Source organism: Scomber scombrus, chromosome 21 (genome assembly GCF_963691925.1).
Source record: "Scomber scombrus chromosome 21, fScoSco1.1, whole genome shotgun sequence".
Classification (NCBI taxonomy): Eukaryota; Metazoa; Chordata; class Actinopteri; order Scombriformes; family Scombridae; genus Scomber; species Scomber scombrus.
The window spans coordinates 20,556,830-20,571,143 of NC_084990.1; the positions used below are offsets into that span (position 1 = coordinate 20,556,830).

The window sequence follows — 14,314 nt, forward strand, 5'->3', positions numbered from 1 at the left end:
TATATTTTTTAGATCTATTTAAAATTTGGCTACCTGAATATTCTTGCTACCCTAATTTTGTTCCTATTTACTGCATTTGTTTTATTGCATTGAAAGAGATAAATGAAGTTTCTTATTATAATAACTCTGCAAACTTTATAGTGATATTGATGTATAGCTGAACTTAATTGTACTCTAATCACTGGTTACTATATTGTTCCTTTTTTAATGGAGTAGTTGGATGTCTTAGCTATTTTAATATGTATTTACTTCCTATTTCAATGTATTATTTTCCCCTTTTTCTACATTTCTGATCCTATAATGCTCTGAAGTTGTGGACCAGACAGCAGCAGAGTAATCATCTCTGGTGAGGGAAGTAATGTAAATGATTAGGGAAGTGCTTCTTTGTGTTTTGTGATCTTTATACTTTATTGTAAATTGCTTACATGAACCGCTGCAGGTAAATGCTTCTTTGTACGTCACTTATAGACATTATGTTAAAGATTTACTCTTAAAATTAAAGCTTTTATTACAACCTGGATCTTTTTTTCCCCACAGTTTTCGCCATAATTCCTACTGACCCTGTAATAATAGTAATACTAATAAACTGTAGTAAAGAAATCTGAGAGGATATAAACACAATCTAGATTAGCCAAACTTATTTTAAAGTGTTTTTTTGCCTCCATATGAAGTGGTTTAGATAAATTGTAGGCTTGTTTATGGCTCATGTTTCTCCTTCTCAGATCTCATCAATCATCTTTAATGAGCATAATGTTACCATAACTAATAGGAATCTTGTCCAAACATTAATGTTATAATAAACCAAAGTTATTCTGTAAATCTAATAAAAACCTGATGTTTAAAACTGAAGCACCGGCATGTGTCAGGCTGCTATAATTGTGTTTACCAGACTGCTTCTTTATTAGAGGAAGTTTCCAGGTGAGCAGTCACGGTTGGTGGAAGCTGGTGAAGTTTTCCGTGAAGGGTGCAAATCGCTCGTTAAGAGACAGGCCTGGAGGAGCCATCTTTTTGATGAGTGCTGGCTGACTCGCTTTATATCTCGCTAACTGCTCTCATGTGAACTCTGAACTCTGTGTGTGTGTGTGTGCATTGTGTGTGTGTGTGTGTGTGTGTATGTATGTATGTGTGTGTGTGTGTGTGCATTTCCTGGAAAACTGGAAGACGAGTATATTTTTGTTTAGATGAGAAAATCTAGTTGTGCTCTGTATTTATTGCCCCTTCCTCATTTGTATTTATCTTGTTTTCTATCTGATTTTTCTATATTCAGTGTATTTTATTGGCATTTTTAACATTTTATCTTTATTATATGTCTCTAAATCCATATTCCTTACTCTTTATGTTCAAGCATAGCTGTACAAACATCATTTTTATCACTATATATGTATGAAAGTATGTTATTTTTCTACATTCAGTGTATTTTAGCACCATTTTTTAACATTTTATCTTTATAATATGTCTATCTATCCATATTCCATACCCTCTCTTTTCAAGTAAGGCTGTAAAAACATCATTTCTATTACTATAATTGTATGAAAGTAAAAGAGTGAAAGAGAATGGAGATTTCTACCCCATTTTTTACAGATTGACAACGCTCATAATACAGATTGCTACAGCAGTGATAATCCCATTCTCTACTAAATAATCCCTTACAATGCAATGTGTCCCTTCTTTTGGTGTTGTTTTAACGGGATTTGTCACATTAGCACATGACAGATGCTTCAGGCTACAACGTTAAGTGTCTCCGCATCGGCCCCGCTGAGGTAACGTGGCAATTCCACTTGTTACCTCACCAAGCGGCACCCATGTAAAAAAGTTCATCCCGAAAATAGAAAAATGGCTTGATGCTGCTGAAACCCCCCCGAGACCCCGCTATGAGTAACCAACAGTACATAACAGCAGTTAACCCCATGCAGGAGCCGGAGAGAGAGAACGAGAGGCAGAGACGGAGCCAATGAGCGTGTAGCCTGTTGCCTGGTAACTGCTGGCCTGCCTGAATCCCTTTCTACACAGAGAGACAAAGTCGAGAGGAGAGATGGAGAGAGAGAGAGAGAGAGAGAGAGAGAGAGAGAGAGAGAGAGAGAGAGAGGGGGGATGGATGGAGGGAAGTGAGGAGACAGAGATGGAGGGGTGGTGGTGATGGAGGATGATGAGGAGGATGAGGAGGAGGAGGAGGAGGAGGAAGAGGAGGGGGGTAGAGAGGAGAAAAAAAAGACAAAGCTCATCCTTCTCAGATGGCAGAATGTTATCAACAATAATATGAGAGAGAAAGGAAAGGACACAGAAGGAGAGGAGAGGAGAAAAGGATGAAAGAGGAGGGCGGAGGAAACAGGAAAGAAAGAAAAGAGCAGGAAAAAAAGGAGGAAAGAAAAGGAAAAAAAAGAAGTAAGGATCGGAAAGGAAAGAAAAATAAAATGAATGAAAAGGACAGAAAAGGACAGCAAAAATAGAAAATATAAGAGAGGACAGGAGAAGAGAGGAAATGAAATGAAATAAAATGAAAGGAAGGCAAGGGAAAACAATAAAAGGAAAGAAAGGAAAGGAAAGGAAATGAAAAGAAGGCAAGGGAAAAGAAAGAAAGGAAAAAACTGGAAAGGAAATGAAATGAAAGGAAGGCAAGGGAGAAGGAAGAAAGGAAAGAAAGGGAAAGGAAAACAAAGGAAAGGAAAGGAAAGGAAAATTGATAGACAGTATTAGAGAGAGGAAAGGAAAAGAAAATGACACGAAAGGGGAGAGGAAAATACAGGAAAAAGGAAAGAAAAGAAAAAGAAAAGACAGGAAAAGAAGTAAGGATTGGGAAATGAAAGAAAAATACAGAAAAGAAAAGGAAAGAAGAGCAAAAATAGATGGAAAGTATAAGAGATTAGAAGAAAGGAAATGAAATGAAATGAAAGTAAAGTAAAGGAGAGCAAAAATAATATAAGGGAGAAGAGTAGAAAAGGACAGGAAATTAAAGGACAGGAAATGAAATGAAATTAAGGGAAAGGAAACAAGTATATAAAAAAGGAGAACACAGGAAAAGAACACAGAATGGAAAAGAATGGAGAATAAAAATGATGGGAAGTAAAAGAGAGGAGAGGGACATGAAAGGACTGGAAGGGAAAGGAAAACAGGAGAAAGAAAAGGAAAGAATAAAAAAGAAGAAAAGGAAAAGAAAGGAAAGGAAAGGAAATAACAAGAAAGAAAGTGAAGGAGGAATACAGTAAAGGAAAGAATATTACAGGAAATAAAAGAAAAAGAGAATAATTATTATGATTATAGGAAAGAAAAGTAAAAGAAGTGAAATGAGAGAAAAGATGCGAGGAGACAGAAAAGAAAGACAGGAACAGAGTAGAAAGTAAATAAAGGGAAAGACAATGAAAAGAGAGGGAAATGGAATGAGAGGAATGAAAATAAAGTTGAGAAAGAAAAGAAAAGGAAAAGAAAGCAGATTATAAAAAAGAGGAGATGGAAAGGAAGTGAATAGAGTCAAAAGAGAAGCAGAAGAAACAGATGAAAAGAAACAAGCAAAGACAAATAAAAGACAGGAAAAGAGAAGAAAGGAAAGAAGATGCAACCAGGTAACAAATAACACAACTTTTATACTTGTATTCCAACTTAAGCCATGTTGGACTTTTATTAACTAATCAATCATTTGAGAAAATAATTGACAAAATAATTGGTAGTAAAAATAATCAATGATTATTAAAACTACGTGACATAAAAAACTTAATCTTTGTATGTTTTGGACTGTTGGAAGATGTTAATAATCAGGCTCAGTCAGGCACTTTTTAACCTCTAAATTATGAATCTATTAAATTAAAATACTGGTAATGATAATATATATATTATGTTTTAAATATTTAGAACAATTGTATTCCATTACCTTTATTTAATATAAAAAAGTTATAATGTAAGATCATGTCAAACTAGTTGATATGATGTTTTATTGAGAATTTAGCACTTTTAAGCAAGTTTCATCCATAATCACACACACACACACACACACACACACACACACACACACACACACACACACACACACACACACACACACACACACACACACACACACACACACACACACACACACACACACACACACACACACACACACACACACTCTGCTCTCTTCCTGCAGGTGAGAGGTGAGAGCAGCAGCAGATAATGGTAAAACGAGATGATTAGAGCCATTGAGGGAGGAAGGAAGAAAAAAAAGGGATTAGCTGAATAAAAGGAATATCAGAGCAGATGGGTTTCGTCTGCCCTTCTCCCTCGCTCATCCGTCCTTCTCCAAGATCTTCATATCCTTTCATGAGATTATTTTTTCTTCCATTTTTCACCCTGTTTCTACCTGTTTCTACCGTGAAAGCTCTATCTCCGACTTGTTGCATCTCTCTCTCTCTCTCTCTCTTTCGATGCCCACCACCTCTCTCCCTCTGCTCTCCACCCCCGCTCCTGAATGAGGAAGCATGTGTGTGTGTGTGTGTGTGTGTACTGTATATGTCCTTGTGTGTTGTGTGTGTTTGTGTGTGAGTGGAGAACATGTGGGTGCATCCAACTGCACTGTCTTTCTCTGTGGGGGTGTGAAATAACATCCATCGCCATGTTTTGAGTTGTGTTGCGCAAAACAACCTCAACAAAAAAACATGCACCTACACAAACGCACACACCTGTAATGAGATATACATGCTTCATATTTCACATATACAAATTTGTATTCATATAATCAGAGCGAACGGTTTGTTTTCGTGTCTGAATATCGCACCTCTATCCACAGGCTAGGGTTTCTTTTTTTTAAAGCTTCAATCTGTGAGTAAATTAGCAAATCAATGCTGGGGAGAACTATATATAGAATAAAGCAGAGCAGAATATAAACTGTGATTGAAAACAAGCTTTTTTAATAAGTTATGCATTAGAAGAAATACAACTAGCATTTTCAGCAGCAGGAGTGAAGTTTATCTGTCATGAAATACGCATCAACTGAGCACGTTAAGGGTGTGAAAGTGGTGGCAAAAGTGACACTGTGCTCTGTAGAAAGACTTCAAAGCAAGAACTCCACCACAAGACATAATCTATTCTCCTTTATTTCAATGATCTCAGCCGGTAAATAAAATATTAAACTGCGAACATGTGCGACTCGCTGCCAAAAAAACCCAGACCTGCTGAGGGCTTGAATCTCTATAATCTGTAATTCAGTTTTATTACGAAGGTAGGATTCTCCTGCTCTTCCTGCGACGGCTCAAAGTGTTTACAGGGTCTAAAAATGACATCTTTTTTATTCCCCCCCGTGTGGCCCTCTCATGCGGTGGCAGTGTTTAAATAGCTGTCTATATGTCAGCGGAGATGTTTGAACTGGATTGCCTGCCTCTCTGTGGATCTCCTCCTCGATCTGCTCCTCTGACCACTTTTTATTCAGCTGCTTCGGGAGCGCTGCTGCCGCTATTTTTGGAAATGTAGTGGGAGGCTGTGGTCACACCTTTGTACAGGATGCAGGTAAAGAGCCATTTAAACAGAGTTGCCTCTCTCTCATTCTCTCTCTCTCTCTCTTAGTCATTCTCTTTTTTCTGCTTTTCATGCTCACGTGTACCTATCATGTTCACATACACGCATACAAATACACGTACCTTCATATAGTTACATGTACAGTATGTCCATCTGTTAGTGTGTTAGTGTGTGTGTGTGCGTGTGTGTGTGTGTGTGTTTGCTGCTGAGAGAATACAGGGAGGAAAGAGCAATGCGGTAGCTATGGAGTCGTATCCATGGTGCCGTAACTATGGCAACAAAGCTTGGAAAGCTAGTGACTTAATTGGCATCTCTGAGGCACTCTGAAACTGTGATCCAGAATAGCAACCCTTGACACACTAATGTTTCCTTCACATGCCAGACAACACTTGCGTCATTAATGAGGATGCTTACGAGTTAATCAATATCCCTTATCGTTTCCTGTCCTTCAGGACAAAGTGTGTGTGTGTGTGTGTGTGTGTGTGTGTGTGTGTGTGCGTGTGTGTCCATGCAGAGTGATTGTGTTTGAGTTAATCATAGACAAAGAAAAGGACAGAAGAAGAGTCACAAAGGAGGAGAAAATGGAAAGCCAATGTAATATTACTCACATTGTCCATTGAAGCTTCTGATTCTTGATTGAGTTGTAGAGAGCCTGCAGAGGAGAAAACCAGAAAAACAACATCCTTGAGATTAAATATGATAAATAATAGCACACAGGTTCAGCTGTGTTCAATAGCAAATTTGATCTAATTTAACCGGGCGGGCAGGTGTAGCGTAGTGTAGTTTTCTGTGTGAAAGCTGCACAGTAAGCAAGGTTTCATTCAATAAATCGTACTCAGAGAAATGTCATCCTTTTTTCTTCACGCCGCTCAAGCTGCCCTTTGCCTGAGCTTAACTCATTTTCTTTGACCAAACAATCAATCAATCATCCAATCAGTCAACTGGCAGTCTTTTAGTTACAAAGCCATTACCCGCTCCCTCCCCCTCCCCCCTCCTAAGCACCCGGCCTGTCGATGGACAGACGAGCAAATCAATCAGTCAATAAATTATTTAGACTTTTGGGGTAAATGCATTGACCGAGAGTAAAATTAAGTTACAGTTTAGGAACATAAATGCTATATATAATTAAAAAAAACAATAAACATGTGACCATAGACACAACTGACTTGGTTGAATTGACAGAAAATCGATTGAAACAACTGTGATAAAGATTTAATCACTTGAGTCTCCAATATGTGAGGATCTGCTACTTTTCTTAGTTTTTCGACTCTATACATGACAGAAAAACTAAATGTTTGTGTTTTGAACTGAAAGTCTGACAATAATCAATGGATTTAAGAAATTATGATGAGCGTTTCACCAAATAATTAATAACTAAATGAATAATAAGATGATCAAAAAATAAATCAGGTTTTAAATGATAATGAAAATAATCATTTCTTGCACTGATGAGTTGATAAAAATCCTCTAAAATAGTGTGTCTAATTTCAATTTACGATGGTGATATACACTATATCATGAAATAATGCGTTTTCCATAAGATCAGTTGATTGACTCGACTTTTATGGCTAAAACAAACAGGCAGCTTTTCAAATCAGTTTTTGGCTAATCCATCAATTTGAATACACACAGTGGATCAAGCATGTGTCTAATATAATAAGTGATACTGTCTTATTGTAAGACGGAAACCTTTCTCGGTTTAAACAGCAATAAAAAGTCTCACAGTTGATACATTTGTATCTACCAACTTCCCATTGAAGTTCAAATCAAAGTAGCTTAATGAAATGTATCAATATGAATTCAAAGTATCAAAACATAAACGATAATAAAAAGATAATGAATAAACTAAGAAGAGTGCGGTTGTGGCATCTCTTGTCTTTATCGCACATGGTTCAATTAACCAGTTGACCAATTAAACAATTAAGCAATTAACTAATTAATTATGGTAGGTCATTGGCTGCTATCAGCCTCAGTCAATCAACGATGGCCAAAATATGCTTCACAAAACAGCTCCAACAATGGTGAAAAACATTAATTGCTGTTTCCAAAAGTGCAACGAGCAGCCTCAAATAACTTCTTCTGTCCCAACCAACAGTTCACAACCCAAAAATACTCATTTTATGATCATAGAAGACTCAAGAAACCAGTGAAAAGACTCAAGAAACCAGTAAATATGAACATTCAAGAAGCTGGAATGAGATCATTTTAGTATTTTTCCCGATAAAATCAAAATAGTTGCAGATTTAGCAGCTCTACTAACAAACCCTAGTTCAATCAGTCCACATGCAACACAGTCTGTTGTACTGTAGCATCACCACCAAGTTAGCTATATCTCTACAGAAGTATTCAATATATCTTCAACTGTGCTTATTCTAATTTCTACAGACTTTATTTTTGTTATGTTTTTGTTTTTTCTGACTTCCCTCTCACGTCTTTATACCACTTTTCATCCTTTTTTAGGTCACTGTTTCCACTCTCAGGGCGAAAAACACTCTTATCACTATCATCACAATCAAACTGACGGAAAAAGAAAAGAGAGAGGAATAAAAACACAGCAGCGATACTAAAAAGGATTTTAATGAGGGAGCCGCGTCTCCGCTGCGAAAGGCTTAAGAGACACGGCGCATTTGGCTTCAACTGGCTCAAAATCTGTAGTGACAGTCGAGACCTTTAGACACTTCTCATTCAACAGCCCCTGGTGACATTAGCCTGTGCCAGTTGAATGTGATATAGCCACTCGGTTTCACAGCTGATCTGCGGCGGAGGAGCAGGGAAGGGAAGGGGGGGAGGGAGGACAGCATGAAGCCATCAGACTACAGTGGTTAAGACACAGATAGAGGCTGTGGATGCTGCTGATAGACAGCTGTGACAGCAGAGGTGATGGAGAGGACACTTGCAGGCAGTTCATCACCACCTCGTTCACCTCTTCTGTATTCCTCGTAGACCGATACGATACAGTCACTATAACCACGAGAGAGGAGGCGGGGGAAAGCTCATACTCAGCTAAAATCGATCATTTTCCATTACATTCGTTTGATTAAAGAACTCTTGCTAATGCTCTTCACTTGATTTCTGCTGTTTTAGGCTTCCAACTTATTATGAATATCATTGTGTTGCATTGTGACTTGTAGTTGAATTAAATTGGATTTATAATGAGTTTGATTCGGTGTGCCTAATCAGGTTCATTTCCAGAGTTTTCTTTGAAACTCGGCCTAATCAGGAATACTCATGCATTTTAATGAGCAGCCAGCCTAGACCATTACAGATTTAGTTCTGGTTTGACTGCTTTCTACTGTAAAAAAAAAAAAAAAATCTTTCAGCATTCACTATATGTTTCAAACTCAATGTGCTCATACATTTTAATAATAACGAAAGACAGAAACATAGCTGAGCTCTCCGGGACGGCGGAGTTGGCCAGTTTCAAAAGTAGAAGACAAACTGCTTCTTTAGCACAAATCTGGTCAACATCAAATATTAACAGTGAATGTGTTTGCTGTAAAAGTGCACTGATCCGCCACAACAGCCACAGATTCTGCCTGCAGACGTTCACTGCATGCAAATGCAAAAAACTGCAGAATTTTCAAAAAAATTGGGTAGTAAAACAAACTCAAGAGTATAACCAGATATGGTGACAATCAAGGACACACAGTATATATCGTATAATTACTAGAATGTAAGTTAAATATACACAGGAAGTAATACTGTAGGGCTGCAATGGATTATTGTTGTCTAGATATATGGATTCATCATTTGGGTGTTGAAAAATGCTTAAAAGTGACATTATCAAGACACCAACAGTCCAAAACCCAAAGATACTCAGTTTATATCACATAAAAGCAGCAAATTTAAAAAATGGAAGGAGCAAATGTTGATCACTTGTGTTTTAATAAAAGGATAATTTAACTATTATCAAAGTAGTTGCAAACTGTTTATTGTGTTGATGAATCAATCAACTAATCATTGTAACTCATTGTAAGTCAGTAATAATGATGGTTGAGTTTCAAAGTTTGCTTTTTAATTGTCATGTTTTCATTAATTTAAGTGCTTAATATTACACTGTGTGAAACTTACAAGAAAGAAGGTAAATAACAACAATTGTGTATGATGCAACATGTGACTCCAGAACGACACATAGGAGAGTTTTTTCAAATCTGTCAACCCTGTCACCAGTAAACATCAGACAACATCGTGTTTGTACTTTCTAAAAAGTAACAAATCACTGTTAAATGAAGTTTTATAAGGTGATTAATCTGTGGTTAAGGTCTGCTTAGGTTTAGGGAAAGATCATGATTTGGGTTAAAATGATCACTCTGTTAGTTAAGAGAAACATGTGGTGTTGGGTATGACATACTCCAATAAAAATGCGTGTCCCTCCTGAACCACAGTGACTGTATGCATAAACAAGCTCTCCCCACACAGGAAACCTCCCAAAGTTTCTTGTGAAATTGTCTGAAAGGTTCGAGGTGATACAGAAACAGAGCAGAAGGTTTTTGAAGTCAGTAAGCTGATCATTTTTGAGATGGCATGTTGAGGCGTCTCTGGTGCAAACTACATTATTATTACATATAAATGATTTCTATTTTTGTAAAAACAAGGTACAGCTGAACCACATGTCCATGTTTACGAAGGGGTGTGATGTACTGAGGCAAGAAGTTGGCCAACTAGCAGACGCTGACGTCCTAGCAGGATTAATGAAGTCCTTTGTTGTCATGGCTACAACAAAAAACACAAGCTGTGTATCCACTTATTGATGAGTCAGCTATGTATCCACCCCTCTACCTCCAAATGAGGAAATCTGTTCATATATGACTGTACATACACGCCATCTGAACCACACCACTGATCCAGGTCACAATTACTACAGCTGCTAGAAGGCATCTGTCACTCAAACGTAACTCTATGTCGTTTTTTGGGCGACATCATGACCTGGAACGTAACTCAACATAAGGACTCAACCTGATCATCCAACCACTTTCCCTCCAAATCCCGCATAAAATATCCATGTTTCATTAATAGGATGTGTTCGACTGATAGCAAACGTAACCACATCTTCAAAAAACAATTAGCATATCTCCAATGGACATTTAGCACAGATTTCCAGCTCTGAAGAACAATAGACTTTTCTGTTTTAGTATCACACTGAAATTACATCTAATAGATACACAGCAGCACATTTAAATACTTACAAAATATAAGAGGTTAGTAGTGAATGATGCCACTGGGATCATAAACCATCCACCTTGGTTAGAGTCATACACTAAACTGATGTTTTCCCCCAACTTTAGTTTCAATTAATGTATAAGTGTGCATGAGGGAACACGCAGTACCAACAACGGGGGAACTCTGTGGATTTTAAGGTATAGAAGACTGAAGAGGAAGTTAAGAACATTTAAAAAAAAAGAAAAAAGGTAAAAGGAGACGGCGTATCAATCAGTCTCATTCAGTCTTGAGGCTCATCGAGACAGGTAAGTGAAACCTTTGCATTTGGAGAAAATATATCTCCCTCTTACTGTAAATCATGAGGGAACACACAGTGCCAACAGCGGGGGAACTCTGTGGATTTTAAGGTAGAAGACTAAAGAGGAAGTTAAAAAAAGGGTCAAAGGAGACGGAGTATAAATCAGCATCATTCGGTCTTGAGGCTCATCGAGACGAGGATGGATGTTTGTCACCTAAACCCACTTGCTTCATCAACGTCACCAAGTGCCAGCAAATGAGAGCCATTAGCCTTGAGTGCTGGCTTTACACAATATGCTCTGTTGAGCTGCGCTGTGTGACCAATCGGGCCTGGCAGTGAACCAATCTGTTCATCAACCGCTCCACACTCCAGTTGTGAACGTATACAAACTGACAGGGTGGTAAATCAAACAATTAAGAGTGTAACTTCATAATTTGCAATTAGGGTTTGTTGTGTATTAAACATTACAACATTTCTAGACAGTGAAAACCTCACAGGGCCATCTGCCAAGTCTGGTTTTGAATGATAAACCATTATCTAATATTATGTTGGGTATGATATGATTTGTTATGATGTGCGTAAAGGTTTTAGAGATTGGTTTTGATGATCAAACTGACAAGCTGAAGCATTTTTGTGATGATAAATGCATATTAGAGACTTATAAAAGTAGAAATATAACAGGAAATAGCTGACACTTTTCAGTACCTTCCTCCTCTTTCTGGCCTGTGGGTGATTCTGTCCATCCTGAGCCTTGCCCAGCAGGTCTGGGAACACCAGGGGTTTGAGGGAACGTGAGCGTGGGGTTCTGGGATAGCGAAACGGGTCCATCATCCGGAAGTCTCGTCCGTAGCGCACAGTGCAAAGAGAGCGTGAGCGTAGGCGACCTGCCGAGTGCAGGCTGTTAACACCGATCATAGTCGGAAGGGAAGGTGAACAGATCGCGCAGATCGTTGGATTTTATCTGCCAAAACGATTCAGTCTGTATTATATTTATAGTCATGCAGAGATTCTTTTAAGAGTTCATCCAAAGAGATAAAAAAGTGTGACTTGAGGTTGGTTTGATCTGGATGCTGTCCAGTAGATGTGCCAACAGACAGATGGAAATGAATTCGGCTGTTACAGAAACCGGCTGGCAATCAGTAGAAATCTCGGAGGGAGGCAGAACATCATCAGGCTGCTGTCAGTCAGTCAGCAGCTATCAGCGGGCATCAAACCTCAACAGTGTCGCTCCTGAATGTCTTGATCAACGCCCACCAGGCAACACCGGGGTGTCCACCTGAGGCTGAATTATTGATAAGTCAGCCATGTATTATAAATTCACGGAAGTGACTCCTTTGCTGGACGTCTTCTATGCAAAGATTTCTTCTTCTCCTTCTCCTTCTGCTGATGAAAATCGCTCACAACGAACGCAATAAATCCGTCACTTTTCTCAGCTTTTCTATTGAAGTTTATTAAGAAATAAACTGCAGGCTGATGCATGAAACTGTAACTTCTCCAGAGGCAGATGAACACACACACACACACACACCCTCTAACACGCCTTTAACAGGAAACAAGCCTCTGCCAGATTACTTGAAGGTGACACCTGTCCACCTGCCACCTTTTTAGCGAAAAACCAGTGACAACACTACAGTGATGAATCCTTAAACATGCACTCACAGGTACACATTCACACACACAGAGGGAACCAAGCTGACACTCACACAGATGGCATGAAACACTGGCTGAGGTATTAACGGACAGCCTGGATGAAACAGCTGGGTGCAAAATGCGGAAACAAAGAGGTAAAAAATAACACGCACACACACACAGGCACACACACAGGCACAGGCGTACAATAAGCTCTTTATGCTTATATGAACACACACAGACACACAACAGAGGAAGATACAGAGGGGTGGGAGGGACGGACGGCTGCCCTCGGACTTCAGAGCAGGGATTCCAAAGAGCACCCTCGATTTCGTCACAACCCGAGAGACACGATATAAACAAAATATAACGAAGACGAAGCGAAGACGCCTAAGGAAGAGGAAGGTGAGGATGTCGGGATGCTGAGATTTGGCACAAGAGAAGAATGAACGTTCCTGTTGCTCCCACTGTAAAATGGATACCATCAGTTTTACAGTCACAGTGCTGATTGTCAGATTATCTCTCTCACTTCTGCCTCCTGCTCTCTGTCCATGTGTGGCGGTCCGCTGTCATCGTACACCCCTCTTCGCCACCTCTCCGTGATCCACTTCTCTCAGTCAGTATTCTCTCTCAGACTCTCTTTGCACTGGTTTTGGTCTCTTCCCATCACACATTCGGCGGGTGTGGGTGTTTGAGGGAAAAAACGCCGCTCTCCTGCTGCTGCTGCTGCTGCTGCTGCCTCTGCTGATGTCTTTCATACCTTCCTTGTCTTTGCCTTGGTTTATTTATCTGTTGCAAAATCTTTTCGTAATATGGAACGCTTTTCTTCCCTTCCTTCTCCCTGCTGCCTGCTGCTGCTGCCTGCTGCCGCTGCGGAGGCGAGGAAAGGAGAGCTTGCTGCCTGAATTGCAGAGCGACAAAGAAACTGATAGGGACAGTGCTCTCCGTCTCTCTGCCTCCCTCTGCTTCGCTTCGTCAATGCGCACCTCCCTCCCTTCCTCCCTCTCTCCCTCCCTCCTCCTCCTCCCTCCTTCTCTCAGTCATCACCAGCAAATCACAGTCTCTCAACTGCCTCTTACACGCATAAACACACACACACACACACACAGGCGAGGTTACACATACATACACAATTTTTATAAAAATACACTTGCAATGGCAATTAGTATTCAGCAGTGGTCTTGTGGGAGAGACTGGTCAGGTGAGAGGAGGAAGAAACATGAAGCACAGTGTGTGTTTATGTGGATATAAGGGTGTTAGACACTGCTATTAAAGTATGAATTAAAGGAATAGGTCAACATTTTGGGGGGAATTTGCCTATTTGCTTTCTGGGAGTGGGATGAGACGTAGCTTAGCATAAAGACTGGGAGCAGGAGGAACAGCTAGCTTACCTCTTTCCTAAGATTAAAAATATATCTACCGACATCTCTGAAGCTAATTAACTAATTAACAAGTTGTATCTTGACTATGTGTAAAAAATACCGCTCTCAAATCAAAATCCAGGGCGTCAAGTGGAAAGTTGCCCCTTCTTCCTTTTCCTGATGATGTCAGATGTTCACACATGCCCATAAACGGCCGTCCGCAGCCTTTATTTTTAAGGTTGTGTCTAAGGTTGTTCAATGGGTTGTTAGCTCATATTTTTCAGGTTGGATTTCGGCAGCTAACATTTTGAGGCAGCTTCTGAGAGCTAACAAATCAGTACAGAGTAGTCTGATCAGGATGATGTTGGTCTTAAAGAGACAGGAG

The 14,314-nt window shown here is 39.4% G+C and overlaps 1 protein-coding gene across 1 annotated transcript in view; it reads right to left on the bottom strand.

Annotated features, from left to right (window-relative positions):
- The window catches only part of LOC134003132 (PH and SEC7 domain-containing protein 1-like), a 55,256-nt gene that overhangs the window by 12,863 nt on the left and 28,079 nt on the right, over positions 1-14,314 (bottom strand). The window contains exon 10 of the mRNA XM_062442264.1: positions 6,090-6,133. Within this exon, the coding sequence (XP_062298248.1) occupies positions 6,090-6,133 (44 nt within the window). The remainder of the gene's footprint in view (positions 1-6,089; positions 6,134-14,314) is intronic.